Source organism: Leguminivora glycinivorella, chromosome Z (assembly GCF_023078275.1).
Source record: "Leguminivora glycinivorella isolate SPB_JAAS2020 chromosome Z, LegGlyc_1.1, whole genome shotgun sequence".
Classification (NCBI taxonomy): domain Eukaryota; kingdom Metazoa; phylum Arthropoda; class Insecta; order Lepidoptera; family Tortricidae; genus Leguminivora; species Leguminivora glycinivorella.
In genome coordinates, this window is record NC_062998.1 from 1,954,296 (window position 1) to 1,970,052 (window position 15,757).

The following is a 15,757-nucleotide window of genomic DNA, read 5'->3' on the forward strand; positions in this document are numbered from 1 at the left end:
TCGGATTCATGAGGAATTGAGGAAACTCCTCAAACCTTAACGTTATACGTATATTCATTTGTGTTTCCATCTAATAATTAAAGCATTAAAAGCAGTTTTAAAAAATACTTACACATTTCTACATAATCCAACATTCGCAAGTAGCTTTCACCAGAACCCGAAAGGCGACGGTTTTTTTTTTCTTAAAAATTATGTCTCTTCCTAATCCCCTACTTCCCACTACTTGGGGGGGGGGAAGATTTTATGGAGCATTCCGCAATTTAAATTTAACGCAAGCGGTGCCTCGGGCAAAAGCTATTTATGCTCATATTTTACATTCAGCATCAATAGTATGTCATGAAACAACGCCTCAAAAGAATCACTAATAAGACTAATAAACTAAATAACTTTTCTAAATAAGTATGGATAAATCTGTACAGTGTGCCTCTTCTCGTTTAGCGGTTACAGAACTTAGTTACTTCTGAAGCGCTATTTGATCCCCTACCCCTTGGAGCGTCGGCCGGTCGACTCCCGGCCGATTACGTCAATCATATTTGAAATTTGATTAGAATAAAATCCAAATTCCAATGAATCAAAAATCAGTCTGGCACCCGAGGCACACCTGTCACACTTCTGTCACATTTATTGACAATTACCTAAGATGCAAGGTGTCATCTATCGGAACACTGTCGACCACTGGTACACCTTAACATATTAATAAAAAAACTTAATAAAATATCCATACTCTAGCACTATTTTATTTTATAATAATATTAGTAGTATGTGATGTGTCATGTGGTGATGGGTTAAGAATTTCACCACCCCCTTTCTTCCCGTGGGTGTCGTAAAAGTCGACTGAGGGATATGACTTAAATTGTGGCGTAGGCGAGAGGCTGGCAACCTGTCACTGCAATGTCACAATTTCGTTTTCATTCAACCTATATTCAACCCCTTATTTGCCAAGAGTGGCACTGAAACTTGAGTAGTTTCATGTGCTCTGTCTACCCCTTTATGAAATTAAATGGAATTGTTTATTTCGAGTAACTAATGACTCATACAATTTGTTAGTAAGCTTACGTTTAAAATGTTAGTACTTAAACCTGGAAACATGCATTTCACAGCAGTGTCGCATATACGGACAGTCCAATCTATCCGCTAACATACACAGGATAGGGCATTTATGGGATACTGCGTGATGGTATGTGATGTGGTACTAAAGAGTTAAACATTTAGAATACCTACAAGATTTGTTTACATTGCATACTTATATTAAGTAACATAATCGATAGGTTCGAGTGACTCTTCGCGTTTTCACATTATCCGATCCGATATCGGATGTAGGACCGATCGATTAATTGTTGCCTTTGAAATCCTTCCTACATCCGGTATCGAATCGGATAATGTGAAAACGCACTTAAATGTACCGGAAAGATTACCATTCATTATCATGACCATTTTGAAAGAGTTTTTAACTTTTAAAGACGTGATTGTCCTGATTAAAGGACAGTCAGTTTTCGAAGGTTAAAGTTATTATAATTGTAGACAGTTCGGGCCGCGGGTGATGAAAATTATGTACACGTAAGGTTCTATAAGTATACCGTTTATTCAAGTCACACGGTTATGCACATTTCACAATATATATTTACAATATGGAATAATTAATACACGAAAACTAAATAAAAACCAACAAAAAACACTGCGTAGCAGTATATCGCTAGAGAAGAATTTTGACAACTACAAAACAAAAGAAAAACTATAGGTAATCGGCCGCCGCGCACACGGCCAGTGCGCGCGCTGCCGACGAACCTCCCTGGTGCTTGGCAGACCAAGGAGGCCGACGCTGAGCCTGTCGCTTACAATAATTAATACTACATATATATAATTAAATTGTCTGTCATCTTAATTATTTTGCCGATAACCGGACATTATCAGATCAGTTTTAAAGAAGGTCTTTCTTAAAGGTTATATTAAATTAACAGTTAAAAAAACTTCAGAAATCTACCTTCACGAGTCAGTTACCAAAATCATCAATTAAAGTTGGAAAACCTAATGTGCTTGTTAACTGTAGTTGATGCAATAGGCCTGCCTCCTAGTCAAATCAGCTGCTTTTTAAGAACTCTCAAAACGAATTTCAACGTCTTGCTAAATATGGAATTAATATAAATTCGAATTGAGTGACGTCACGGTCAACTCAGTTACTTTATATATTTCTACCTGACTTAATAAATATAAATTGGATTTAAAAATAACTTCTATCCATGTTTTTCCTATATTTATCTGATGCTTTATTTCGTGCATGATATAAAATATTTTATTTTAAGTTACAGTCAAGTTCGCTATTGGCCCTAAAGCTGAAAGCTCCACCCGCTTTCGTTTACCTCACAGGTTATCGCCTGTCAAAAACGCGACCAGTCGACCTGTCATATCTCACTCTACAAACATAGTACGCGTTGACCTACATGAGCTTAGACTGTGTGCGTAGGAACGCGGTTCTTTCATATATTTGATCGGCATTGTCCGAGGTATGATTTGGCGGTATAAGTGCGCGCGCCCGTGTGCTATGCAGCGTCGTCTCAGGTCAGGACTCAGGACACTTGTAACTTGTATGAGTCAATGCACTCCGTACGCCTCGCCCCACTGCACGCACTGCAATGTGCACACAATATAAAGGAACGAATGTTGAATGTTTTTCAATGCAAGCATCTGTGTCGTTTTTTCAGTGGCGTATCCTGCGTACTGGCAATCCTGCTGATCTCCGCGACGGCGTACGACATGAAGTTAGCCAGCGCAGTGCGCCGCCGCCGCCGCCGCGCCGCAAATATGGCCGCTGAAGGCGACGTCAGGCTCGACCTGACCCCGCCACACGATGCTAACCGAACTAAAGGTAACTCTTACTCTGATACGAGACTTACAATACATTTCAAATACTATTGCACAGCTCAACACAGGAAACAACAGTACGTATACACAGCAACAGACTTATTCAATAGAGTGACAGGGGCAGCACTAGTCCTTCGCGCTATAGGTGCCATAGAAGCGCATATATTGGGTTGTAACAGAGACAGCACTGGTAATAATTTTTAAGAAAAAAAAACCGCCTTCCTTTGGGGTTCTGGTGATAAATACTTTCAAATGTTGGATTATGTTATCAATTCGTCTGTATATTTTTTAATGTTTCGATATCTCCGTCATTTCTGAACCAATTTTGAAATCTGGATGATTCTGAAGTACTTACAGATGAGAATGATTATCAGAACGGAACTCTAACCAGGGGCGGCTCACTCTTCATCAGCAGTTCCAGTGCACCAAATGTCACTGTTCTGGACGTAAGTGCATGCTGTTCTTATAAAAATACCAAAGTCACTATAAGTGTGCCGTTCAGATTTGAGGAGTTCCGTTCTGACCATCATCAGCAATTCCACTGCACCAAATATCACTGTTCTGGACGTAAGTGCATGCTGTTCTTATAAAAATACCAAAGTCACTATAAGTGTGCCGTTCAGATTTGAGGAGTTCCATTCTGACCATCATCAGGAGTTCCACTGCACCAAATGTCACTGTTCCATACGTAAATGCACGCTGTTCCTTTAAAAACACAAAAATCACCATATGTATGCCTTTCAGATTTGAGGAGTTCCCTCGATTTCTCCAGGATCCCATCATCAGAACTGGGTTTTGAGAAAAATGGGACCAATCTGTATGCATATACAATCAATCAAAAAAAATTTTTCAAAATCGGTCTAGTAACGACGGAGATATCGAGGACAAACATAAAAAAAAATAAAAAAAAATAAAAAAAAAACATACAGACGACTTGATAACCCCTTCCTTTGAGATTTGGAAGGCGGTTAATCAGTCAGTGGTGGTTATTAGTAGAATGACAGAGGCAAGCACTACTCCATCGCGCTCATAGTTGCCATATGCGCTTCGCGCATATATTGGATCGTGACAGAGACAGTACTAGTAGTCGGAAAGTACTGTAAGTATACGCAGCAGCAACAGACTTATTAGTAGAGTGACAGAGACGGCACTATTCCACCCCGCTCTAGGTACCTCTTCGCGCATATGACAGATAGACTAGCAGTCAGTCAGTGCTGGCAGTCCTGATCTCCGCGACGGCGTACGACGTGAAGTTAGCTAGTGCCGTGCGCCGCCACCGCCGCCGCGCTGTAAATATGGCCGCTGAAGGCGACGTCAGGCTCGACCTGACCCCGCCACACGATGCTAACCGAACTAAAGGTACTTAGTATTTTTATTTATGACCTAAATTTTCGCGTGCCTCAAGGAGGAAAGCGAGCCCGCAAACACCCCGTACATACTTGGAGGCAGAGCGTAGAGCTGAGGGTATATTATGGACTGAGCTGGATCGAGGCCAAGGCGGTGGTTCAAGATAGAAAGGAGCTCAATGGGAGTCAAGTTCAAGGTCTGTGAAACTTACACGGTAAAGAAAATCATGTCACCAAAAGAGTGTGTATTCTGTATATTTATAAAACACACACATGCCCTCATTTTAAAAATACATATAAGTAAGTATTTCCTGTAGGGATTTTGCGTCAATAGTTTTATTAAAAGTTTTAAAATCTTTACAGGCAAATCGATTTACAACGTTAACAACAACATCACGATCAACACGAACAACTCCGAAGAACACCTCACAGCCGAGACTTCTTCTACCCAAGAGGACCAACTCAAACTCAGTAAGTATTCATCTATAACAACATTAACACTGCGCGCACTAACGCCTACCGGAAGGCGCAGCGTGGGTAGGCCCCCCACAAGGTGAACTGATGACCTGGTGAAGGTCGCAGGAGTTCGCTGGATGCAGGCGACGTAGGACAGGTCATTGTGGCAATCTTTGGGGGAGACCGATGTCCAGCAGTGGACGTCTTTCGGCTGATATGATGATGATGATGAACATTAACACTGAAAAGATTCTTAGCCCCATTAAGCCTGGCGTCCGCTAGGCTCGACGAGTCGAGTCTCATTAATTCGCCTTCTACATTTCTTATGAGAGCATTTCTTTTTTTTTTCCAAAAATTTTTTATTATTGTTTTAGGGAATTTTAGGTCAATTGTACTCAGAATCACGAGTACTTTCAATCTCACTGGGAGACAAAAAGTGTCCCAGAATTTCCATACATTTTTGTTACTTTCCTCTTTTGTTACCCCATACAAAATGTACGGAAATTGGTAACAAAATAAGAAAAAATCGTATGGGACAATTTTTTTAACTACTAGGATTGAAAAGGCTAGTAATTCTGAGTAGAAATAGCATTTTTTTTTTTTTCAAAAATATCACACTTCATAAAAGTGGCAAAAAAAAAAGAAATGCTCACGAAACCGCGTCCGTTAGCGACGCGTGGAATCGTATTCAAAAGAGTGAGGACTCGATTCGACGCGGCTCGATCCCGCCTAAGTGGGCGCCAGGCTTGACAGTCCTAATCTGATGAAGCCATAAAGTAGCCCCTCGAGATCTCACAGCCGGGGCGTCCGCGGGCGAAAATTCCTCTTAAATGTAAGGCCTATAAGTGCACGCTCATATTGGGCGTGCGGCGTGTTATGTCAAACAATTGAAGCTCATAAAAGTGTCCTGACTCCTGAGTCCACGCTGCATAGTGTGCACAGGGGTCGCTGCACGCCCAGCCGACCGAGCATCCACGCTGCATAGTGTGCACAGGGGTCGCTGCACGCCCAGCCGACCGAGCATCCACGCTGCATAGTGTGCACAGGGGTCGCTGCACGCCCAGCCGACCGAGCATCCACGCTGCATAGTGTGCACAGGGGTCGCTGCACGCCCAGCCGACCGAGCATCCACTCAGGTCACACTAAATCGCATATTGTTTGACCATTTTAAGTCCCATGATGTGAGGATGAATATCCTGCCGAATACGATTATGTTTACAAAATAGAGGTAGTTTTGGGAAGTCCTAGCCCTAGTCATAACCCGAACATTTTCCATCATTTCTATTAACAAATTACAAATCATTTATTCAGCAAATAGGCCACAGGGGCACTTTTGCACGTCAATATACAAGTTGAACTGCAATTACAATTGATAATACTAATTCTACTTAAGTTCTAACTAAAGTATTACGCTATTACAATGAAGATGTATAAGGTCTCTAAACGTCGATATTCAACTAAAAACTACACATAATAATATAGAAAAATACAAATACAAAAAAAAGAAGTCTAACCGGTGATCTTTACTGTACTGTACTGTGAGTGTCACAGCCGTTCTCAAAAAGTTAAGGAAAAAGTTAAACCATTTGTTTGTATTCCTATTTTGTTACCAAGATTTATTTGATGAATTTATTTTTTTCGTACCTAAGTTTTATTTCGTCATTAAGGTTCTCTGGTATCTATAATTATTTTCTTAATTATAACAATTATCCTGTACATCTTATGAAAGTCGACTTATATTACTAAATGTTGGTAACAAAACAGGATCAATTATAGCTGACGTGGCTACATATCGTCACTACTTTTAAAAATCTCGTATCTCACGCTGTTCCTCAAAGTTAAAACGCAGTAAGTCTATATGCATTCCATACATACTTACTACAATTTTCTTTTCATTGACAGACGAAGATACAAGTTTTTTTAAAAGTAGTGACGATATGTAGGTACCTCTACCTACAAAGTTTTTGGGAACTGCACTTCAACCAATTTTTGTTACAGGCGTCTGGTCAGAACTGCTGCTCTCATTCTCGATGAAGGCCAACATTCTGCAGATCTTCGACCAGTCCGTCGGCTCGGACACCGTGCCTGTCGTCCATGGGCTACGCTCGCTCTCCATGGTGTGGGTCATCTTTGGGCACACCTGCATTGTTGTATTCAAGGTACGGGCTTCGAGTAGAAGACTATACTTCGTTTCTTTTAAGATTAGAATTATCTGTCAAACGGGTAAACAAAGAAGCAGTGGTCGTAGACCTTCCTTCTTCGATTTCGGCCGATACCACTGATTTCTTGGAACTTATGTACATAGTATTATAAGTTATAAGTTCCAAGAAATCAGTGGTATCGGCCGAAATCGAAGAAAGAAGTTCTACGACCACTTCTTAGGTACCCGTTTGACAGATAATTCTAATCTTAAAAGAAACGAAGTATACAAGATCAACAAAAATCTTAAAAATAGTGGGAGGAAATGTAAAAAAAGTTTTCAAAAATCAGAATTTTTATTCATCCAATTCCAATGAGGAGGCACACTCAAAGGTTATGACAGATGGCGCCACCCTATTAGTCCATATGCGAGAGCGAGAAGATGTTATGTTTTTTTTCTCTCTCACATAGGAATGACAGTGACATGCCTAGACACTTGCACAGGTGCCGCCTGGCGGAATAAAATGTCAGTGTGCCTCCTCATTATCATGGCACCATCAAAGTAATCTGGTGATGGAGACTAAGGGCCGGTTGCACCAAACCGTCTGTCTCCGTTAAAGCGTTCGTTCAATTTTATTGTATGGGAAGTTCCATAGACGCCTGCTGCGTGACGATCATTTGTGTCTGTCAAATGTGGTTAATACAACTGGCCCTAAAGTTGATAAAAACTCTGTGATAAATTTAAAGAACAAAAACTAGAGCCAAGCAAAAATTTGAAATAAAAAATTGGCTATAAGTAAGATATAGAGCATTAAAATTCCGGAGTGGGGGCTTGTGACGTCACTTCTAAGTAAAAATTGTACCTAGGCGTGACGTCCCGCGAAACTTCAATGCACTGTACCGTCGTCATTTTTCGCTTACGAGAAAAAAAAACACGTGTCTAAAATTCTTTGATAATCTAACTGACGGACTAATTTGTGTTTTTTTAGACGTTTCAATGAACTCCCTAGAAAGAAAAGAAAAATCAGCTTCTTCGAAAAATGATTTTTTGGTCAAAAACTGCCAATTTTTATGCCTTGAACTAGCATCGTAATAGGTACCTACTTTCAGGCCTGATGTGTTTGTTCACAGTATGCAGACAACACGGCTCTGCGAGCGATCCTTGAGAAGAGCTTCTGGTTCCAGCTCATCATCAGCGCCGTCTACAGCGTCGACACCTTCTTCTGTCTCGGGTGAGGGCATAGCGTAGACAAGGACAGATGTAGTATCTGACCGATACCGTAAGAGCTGGATTGGTGTGTCATAGAAGTCAAGCTAATACGAAGTATTCTGCTAGGTTCGAATTCCAGAAAATAGTTGCTATAAATTGAGTAATTGAGTTTCAGGCATCCATAGGTTACGGTGGCCGTTTTCCATCAGGTGGACCGTATGCCTGTTTGCCATCCATGTAGTGTTAAAATAATTATGCGTTAAATGTAAGAGACGCACTAGAAAAAAAAATGTATAGTAGGTAATTAGTGTAATTTTCCTTGGTTTTGCAATAAAGGATACTTAATTATAGGGTGAAATTAGAAAGGCCGGCCATATTTTTGAGGTCATGTTTGTCATACTGACATTTTGAGGTCATAGTCAATGCAGAAATCGCGACAAAAAATTCGCCTGTTCTATAGAAATGAGCGACATCACGTTACACTGGCGATCAAATATATGAAAGAGACGCGTTCCTAGCACACAGTCTAAGCTCGTGTAGGTGAACGCGTACCATGCTTGTATGAGTGAGATATATGACAGGTCGACTGTTCGCGTTTTTGACAGGCGGTAACTGTGAGGTAACCGAGAGGGGATGGGCGGCACTTTCAGCGGGAGGCGGGAGTGGCCATACTGTACGATAGTACTCTTTATTATACTGTGTCATTACAGTGGCATGCTGGTATCCTTCCTGTACTTCCGCACCAACGCGAAGGGCAAGCTCGACCTGCTCACCAAGGGACGGAGGAAGATCACCTCGGGCCTTCTACAGTTCTTTGGCCTCATGGGGTACAGATTTGCAAGGTAAGCTACCTTTCCCCCTCACTAGCTCGGAAACACGTTTTTTATCCTTTAATGCCAGCGGGTAAAAACGCATTTTATCCACTAGTGGGTAAAGTAATTTGACCTTGAATATAGTAAAATTAATTGCTTTAAAATTTATATCAGTAGGTGAATCTAGTAATGAAGATGATTTACCACTTGTGGAACTACCGGAAGCAGTGATAAACGCATTTTTAGCGTTGTAGTTTTCTCGCTATTTACTACTCGCCAAGTTCAGGATCTTCACTTGCTCACTGCTCGTTTTTTCAATTCCACACTCGGTGTTAAAATACAACTTTGCCCCCTTGTATAACAAATAACTATTGATCTTCTGATAACAAGTCGCTTTTGGAGGTAAGTATTTTTACAAGCTTTTATTCAACTTGCCTTGCCTATCGTAACATAAACTACCATGTGTGCGCGCGCAGCATCCCTGGTGCGCAAGGTGCGCGTCAGCCCCAACAGCATCCTACAAATGATAGCGGACAGGGTTGACTGTCCCTATTTAGCGCACTACGAGGGATTGCATTCCCCAATGAGTGTTGTGTTGTTTTAAATTTAAGATTGTATGCACTAACCCCTTAGTTTGTAAATCCTACTAATAACATATTATGTGTCTATGGTTACACGAAATAAAAATATTCATTCATTCATAAAAGTAAAACCCTTTTTGGATGCTTTTGTGAATATTGGGCAAAAGTTATGATGATAATTAATAAAAAAACATTTGTTAATTTTTTTTAATAGTTTATTTATTTAAGTTCTTCTACTTTAATATTTCTTCTGCGCATTGCACAGTAAAAACTTCTATTACCTACAATCCACATGACATGTATTTGAAAAATTGCACTAAGTAGTCATATCCATATTAATATTTAAATCGCTACTTGGAATCCGCTCTCTACTCATGACGTTCAACAAAACCTTACAAATTTTTTCTCGTTACAGACTAACAGCCCCATACCTCTTCATGCTCGGCGTAGTCGAGGTCACTATGAAGTGGTTCGCCCATAACGCAGTCTTCGAGCCTCCGGCGATGGACCACGAGACTTGCCCCAAGTACTGGTGGAGGAACCTGCTGTACATCAACACCCTGTTCCCTGTTGAGCAGATGGTTAGTCTTTCTGTCTCTCTCTCTGATCTGATCGCCATGTCTGTCTATGCTCCTCACTTTGCCTTTGGTACCCTACCCAGTTGCTTCTTGGGTAGAAGTTTGGTAATCTTCTCTATCAGCTAGTCTTTTGAATCCACGATGTGGCTATTTCCTGGCGATGCATCCATATGTCTCTCTGAGACCTAAACTAAAAACTCTTGAATCATGGAGTGGAAATGAATGGAAGTGACGATGAAGTGGTTTGCGCAAAGCGCAGTCTTCGTACTAAACATTTTTCGTTTATTTTAAAATTAATTAATTTATAGTTAATACTTAATTTGTTATGTTTCAGTGCATGTTATGGAGTTGGTACCTCTCTGACGATACCCAGTTCTACGCTGTCAGCGCTATCCTACTCATCCTAGCCACCAGGTACGTTCCAATAATTATCAAATTTACAATCAGACATATACATACAACATGTAAAAAAACATTACGCTAACTTTTCACGCCATATATGGATAGACCAAATTTACCTATACTTGTCAACAGAAGCCTTCTTCAAATTGTAAAATCTTTTCTATCTGGTGGGTGGGTACCAGATAATCATTACTTTCTCTCCATATATTTTCTTTATCAGTTCCGTTTTCGTCTATTATGATATACTTACCTCTGTCACTAATTTCTCCTCTCTATTCCAGCCACTTCAAACTATCTGCAGCCTTAACCTTCGTCTTCTTCATATCCTCGCTCCTGACGACGGGCTACGTATCCTGGAGCAACGACCACATCCCCTCCAACGAGGACCCCTTCACCCAGTTCGACAAGATCTATGACAAACCCTGGACCAGGCTCGGACCCTACCTGGTTGGCATGGCTGTGGGCTGGATACTGTTCAAGACCAATTTGAAGATCAAGATGAGCAGGGTAAGTGTTACCTTAAGTCTTTTCAGCTCCGTTTTGACTGTAGTTTTCTGTAAAATATGCAGTCCTTTCTAGAGGAATCTTAAGTTCGTCAAGATCTATGACAAGCCCTGGATCAGGCTTGTCACCTGCTTACTCTTGGTTGGCATGGCTGTGGGCTGGATACTGTTCAAGACCAATTTGAAGATCAAGATGAGCAGGGTAAGTCTGCAGCTCTCTTTAAGACTCCTTCTTGACTCTAGTCTTCTGTCGAAAATCCAGACCCTTCTAGAATTCGGCAAGATTTCTGACAAACCCTGGACCAGGCTCGAGCCTTACCTGGTTGGCATGGCTGTGGGCTAGATAGTCTAGATACTGTTCAAGACCAATTTGAAGATCTTGGTCTTGCTCATCTTGATGAGCAGGGTAAAGATTTATATTACCTTTTGTCTTGGCAGGCCTCTTGAATTCATTCATTCATTGACAGAAGATCCAGTCTGTATTAGAGGAATCTCAATCTTAAAAAGAGTTTCAATCTTATAACAAGCTCCGGACTTTTTGAAGTCCTTCTTCTGTTTATAAAAATTATTAAGACTCCGACTCCTGATTCTTCCTTGTTTGTCAAAACTGGAGCTCGAACCTTGTCAAGTAATGCTCTGAATGTCCCGACGAACTTCTATACCTTAAGCTGAGTTTAGACCTGCAAGTTTTGAGTAAGAGTGAGTGGCATTTCTTTCTTGCATATACTTCTGTTTCAAAACTTGCAGCAAGAACTCGTCTAAACCTGGCTTAACTGTATGAGCTACTACAGTACCAATATGTTTTCTTTCAGGTGTGGGCCTGGGTGGGCTGGGTGATCTGCACAGCCACCTTCCTGTTCCTAATCTTCGGCCTCTACAAGACTGAGCTGAGCGTAGCCACCGCTGCAGTATACAGCGCGGTGTCCCACTCTCTGTGGGCAGCCTGTGTGGGATGGGTCATCATCGCCTGTTCCTCAGGCCATGGAGGTATGTCTGGTCTTCAGTCTACAAGACTGAGCTGAGAAGGCCACCGCTGCAGTATACAGCGCGGTGTCCCACTCTCTGTGGGCAGCCTGTGTGGGCTGGGTCATCATCGCCTGCTCCTCAGGCCATGGAGGTATGTCTGGTCTTCAGTCTACAAGACTGAGCTGAGAAGGCCACCGCTGCAGTATACAGCGCGGTGTCCCACTCTCTGTGGGCAGCCTGTGTGGGCTGGGTCATCATCGCCTGCTCCTCAGGCCATGGAGGTTTACGCAAAACAAAATATTTATATGTTTGACTATCTGAAGCTGTCCATAATTTGACTGGACACAACTTTAAAAGAGTACTTACCGCCCGTGTCTGACTAATCTTCGACTCTGAAGTTATTCACAAACATCGCTACAGATATAGTGCGAGAAGACTTTCCTTCGTATTTCTCCGGAAACGTTCGTATTTGTCATGCTAGTTCAGTCAATGTCAGTACATCTTGTACTGAGACTGGCTAAAATAGCATGACACGTTCGTACGTTTCCGTAACAATACGAAGGCAATTATTTTCGCTCTACACCTGTACTATACTTTGACAATTTTCTGATGCTTGATTTTGTCCAGGTTGGGTGGAACCTCTACTGTCGGCGCCGGTTCTGTACCCATTCTCAAGAGTTACATACTGCGCATACCTGGTGCATCCCGTGGTGCTCCGCTACGTGGCTATGCACCTGACGCACCCTATACATTTGGGAGAACTACTCGTGGTAAGATCCTTTACCCCTCTAGCCAATTGATCCCCTATCCCCTCTCTACAGAGCGAAGACTCTCTTCAGAGTGAAGTATTGCAATTAGTCCCTCTACTCGATATTACTCTTGACTTTTTCTCCTCTTTCCTAGCATCCTGGCATTTTTGCAACAGCTCATAAAAGCATGGGGTTCCACTATGGTAACTAATCCCAGGGTTTGGCGTAGACACAGTAGTTTTTACAAAAGTGACTGCCATCTGATCTTCCGAGTATGTGGGTAAACTAGGAACTATCTCTTGGGATTAGTTAACTTTGATCTGACTCCTCAAATGCAGGTCTTAAAATCACCGAAATATTTGTAAAATTCTCTCTCATTCTCTCATCATTAGATAGATATAGCAAGCCTCCTTCGGAAAAACAACACATTGAAAAGAAATTCAAATCAGTTCACTATCAAATAAGTCGATATACATGATTTTACAGGAACTGGACACGCTTGGAATAAGTCAAATATTGAGTAGTTTTTACTTTATGTGCGAAATGTCATTTGATATTTGCCAGTCGCTTTTCGGTGAAGGAAAACATCGTGAGGAAACCGGACCAATTCCAAAAAGGCCTAGTTACCCTTCGGGTTGGAAGGTCAGATGGTTGTCGCTTTCGTAAAACTAGTGTCTACTCCAAATCTTGAGATTAGTTATCAAAGCGAACCCCAGGCTCCCATGAGCCTTAGCAAATGCCGGGATAACGCAAAGAGGAGAATGATGATGATGATTGAGTATTTTTACTTTCAGTTCGTCCTGTTCCTTGGTCTGACAGTGATATCGTACTTCATGGCTTTCGTGATATCCGTAGCCTTCGAAGCGCCCATAGTCACCATGCTGAAGATCCTGTCTCCACAGCGGAAACCGCACCGAGTCTGAAGCTCTCACGGCCCGGCCACGACATCGGTCTAAGCGCGACAGCGGTGAGCGGCAGTCATACGTGCGAATGAAAAGTCCCATCGCTGTGTCTCGCTCCAATGTATGTCCGCCGCGCACCGCTGTCGCGCTTAGACCAATGTCGTGGCTGAGCCGCTAGGCTTCACATTTATGTCTGGAAAGGTTTAGGCCTCGGCTACTAGGCACCTAAAAGATTTAATCCTCAGCAAGGACCGTATAATACGGGACAAACAAAGCTCATACAAAAAAGCGTACCCCTCAAATGTATAGGCCATCTAGGCTTAAAACTAGATGGTGCTGTTTCGCAGCCTGGAAATGGCCCAAATATTTTCCCGAATTATTTTTGCGTGTTTTTATTTTTTATGAGAACAAATGGCATGCTTCTTTATTTTAATATCATGATATCACGGCAATACACGTTTAAAAAAAACTAATTTGTTGGCATCATCAAATATTTAATCTATGCACTTACTGTGTCTGTGTCTTAAGCCTTTGTGACATTGTGTTTATAAGTCTTAGGCTTTATAAAACCATCGACTAACTATATTTATTATAGTTATGTTTGTTTTTACGCAACTACTTTTGTTTTTAAACATTCTTCGGACAGCAATGTACGACTATGACAACTGACAGAAATATGACTAATTGCACGAAAGGTATGTAATGATTGTTGTCTCATTCTAACATATAGCTACGTCTCTATTGACAATAAATCCGTAGATCAAGTTGCCAGTTGGTGCCACTGAGGCCAATTGATTTGTTGTTTGCACTGCGATTGTATATTTTAGTGTTAAGTCATAATTCTCGCTATATTATACGCCTTATGCAATATGATGTAAAGGCGAAATTCGCTCAAATAGTTACCTGGGATTTTAGCACGTCCGTCTAAGTATTTAGCTGATTGTACACTACCACAGATAAAATATAATGTATGATACTCCGGGTAACTGCTATAGTTATTGACCACTACATAGTAATTGGACTTTCCTGGCATTCCAGAAAAGACTCGTTCGAAAATATTTTTGATTGTATGGCCAATAACTATACAATTAACTCTACCTATTGCATTCTTTCTTAAGAAAAATCTTAGGCTTTTTTTATATATTGGTCCCATAGAGCCGGAAAGAGACAATTTTGCACAGCGGGCCGAAAGTTGACCTTTTCCGGTCGAAGGGCAGGATACGACAGTGTTTTGCTTTAATATTAGTATAAATAGAACCGGTTATATTTAAATATCAAAAGTCGGAAATGTGGAAAAAATTGAATTTGGCAATTTAATAATATGAATAGGTACTTAAATATTTAAAAACGATTTTGTTGTATTAGCACGATTAGTGTAAGTTTTTTTTTATAAAAAAAATAATAGTAAAATGCCAAATAATATTGTCAAAGCGTGGGATTTAGTTCGGTTGATCGAATTGAGAAACGAAATTTAAAAAAAGCATCTATACTCCCTGATTTAGTCTAGTTATTTGTTAAAATTATTTAAATTATTACTTAAGAGTTCAAATGAAAATTATTGTTCAAAAATGTGCAATTTTACAATTTTGAGGTTATAGTTTAAAATTACAAATAAAACGTACAAATCAAGGACTGGTTACCGAAGTTTATATTATAGTAATAACAGAAATATTTCCATTATTTTATTACTCCGGCACATCGACCGACCGAAGGCATAAATAATGGGCCATATTTTTCAAAGTTGTCCACTCCACTTTTTTTGCAACATTTTTACGCGATTCATACTCAGAATCGAGAGCTCTTTCGATCCTGATAGGAGAAAAAAAATGTCCCAAGATTTCCATACATTTTTTCGAACTTTCCATTCCGTTACCGCCATACAAAATGTATGAAAAAGTGGTAACGGAATGGGAAAAAAACCTTAGGACACGTTTATTTTCCTATTAGGATTGAAAGATCTCGCAATTCTGAGTGGAAAACACATAAAAAATTCCAAATCTAAAAAAAGTGGGGTGGACAACTTAGAAAAAAAAATGGCCCAAATGCAGGAAAAGATTTGCTTCTAACCAATTTTATTTTTACATAGGTAATTAGTTTCGGTAACAATCCCATTTTATTACCAGTAGATAGATCTCAAAAACATTGCTTTTAAGGTTCCCATTCCGAAAACATTTTTTACAAAAAAGCAAAGTTTCATTATAAAAAATATGTAATAGGTACAATTGTGTACACGATCATGACAGTAAATTTTACG

At 40.6% G+C, this 15,757-nt stretch overlaps 1 protein-coding gene across 1 annotated transcript in view; it reads left to right on the forward strand.

The window, feature by feature from the left end:
* Positions 1–15,339, forward strand: part of LOC125241116 (O-acyltransferase like protein-like) — a 92,092-nt gene extending 76,753 nt beyond the window's left edge. The window contains exons 5-15 of the mRNA XM_048149445.1: positions 2,700–2,863; positions 4,569–4,676; positions 6,660–6,820; positions 7,932–8,032; positions 8,721–8,852; positions 9,819–9,984; positions 10,316–10,395; positions 10,665–10,890; positions 11,699–11,873; positions 12,480–12,622; positions 13,396–15,339. Of these exons, the coding sequence (XP_048005402.1) occupies positions 2,700–2,863; positions 4,569–4,676; positions 6,660–6,820; positions 7,932–8,032; positions 8,721–8,852; positions 9,819–9,984; positions 10,316–10,395; positions 10,665–10,890; positions 11,699–11,873; positions 12,480–12,622; positions 13,396–13,524 (1,585 nt within the window). The 3' untranslated portion in view covers positions 13,525–15,339. The remainder of the gene's footprint in view (positions 1–2,699; positions 2,864–4,568; positions 4,677–6,659; positions 6,821–7,931; positions 8,033–8,720; positions 8,853–9,818; positions 9,985–10,315; positions 10,396–10,664; positions 10,891–11,698; positions 11,874–12,479; positions 12,623–13,395) is intronic.
* Positions 15,340–15,757: the final 418 nt, after the last annotated feature.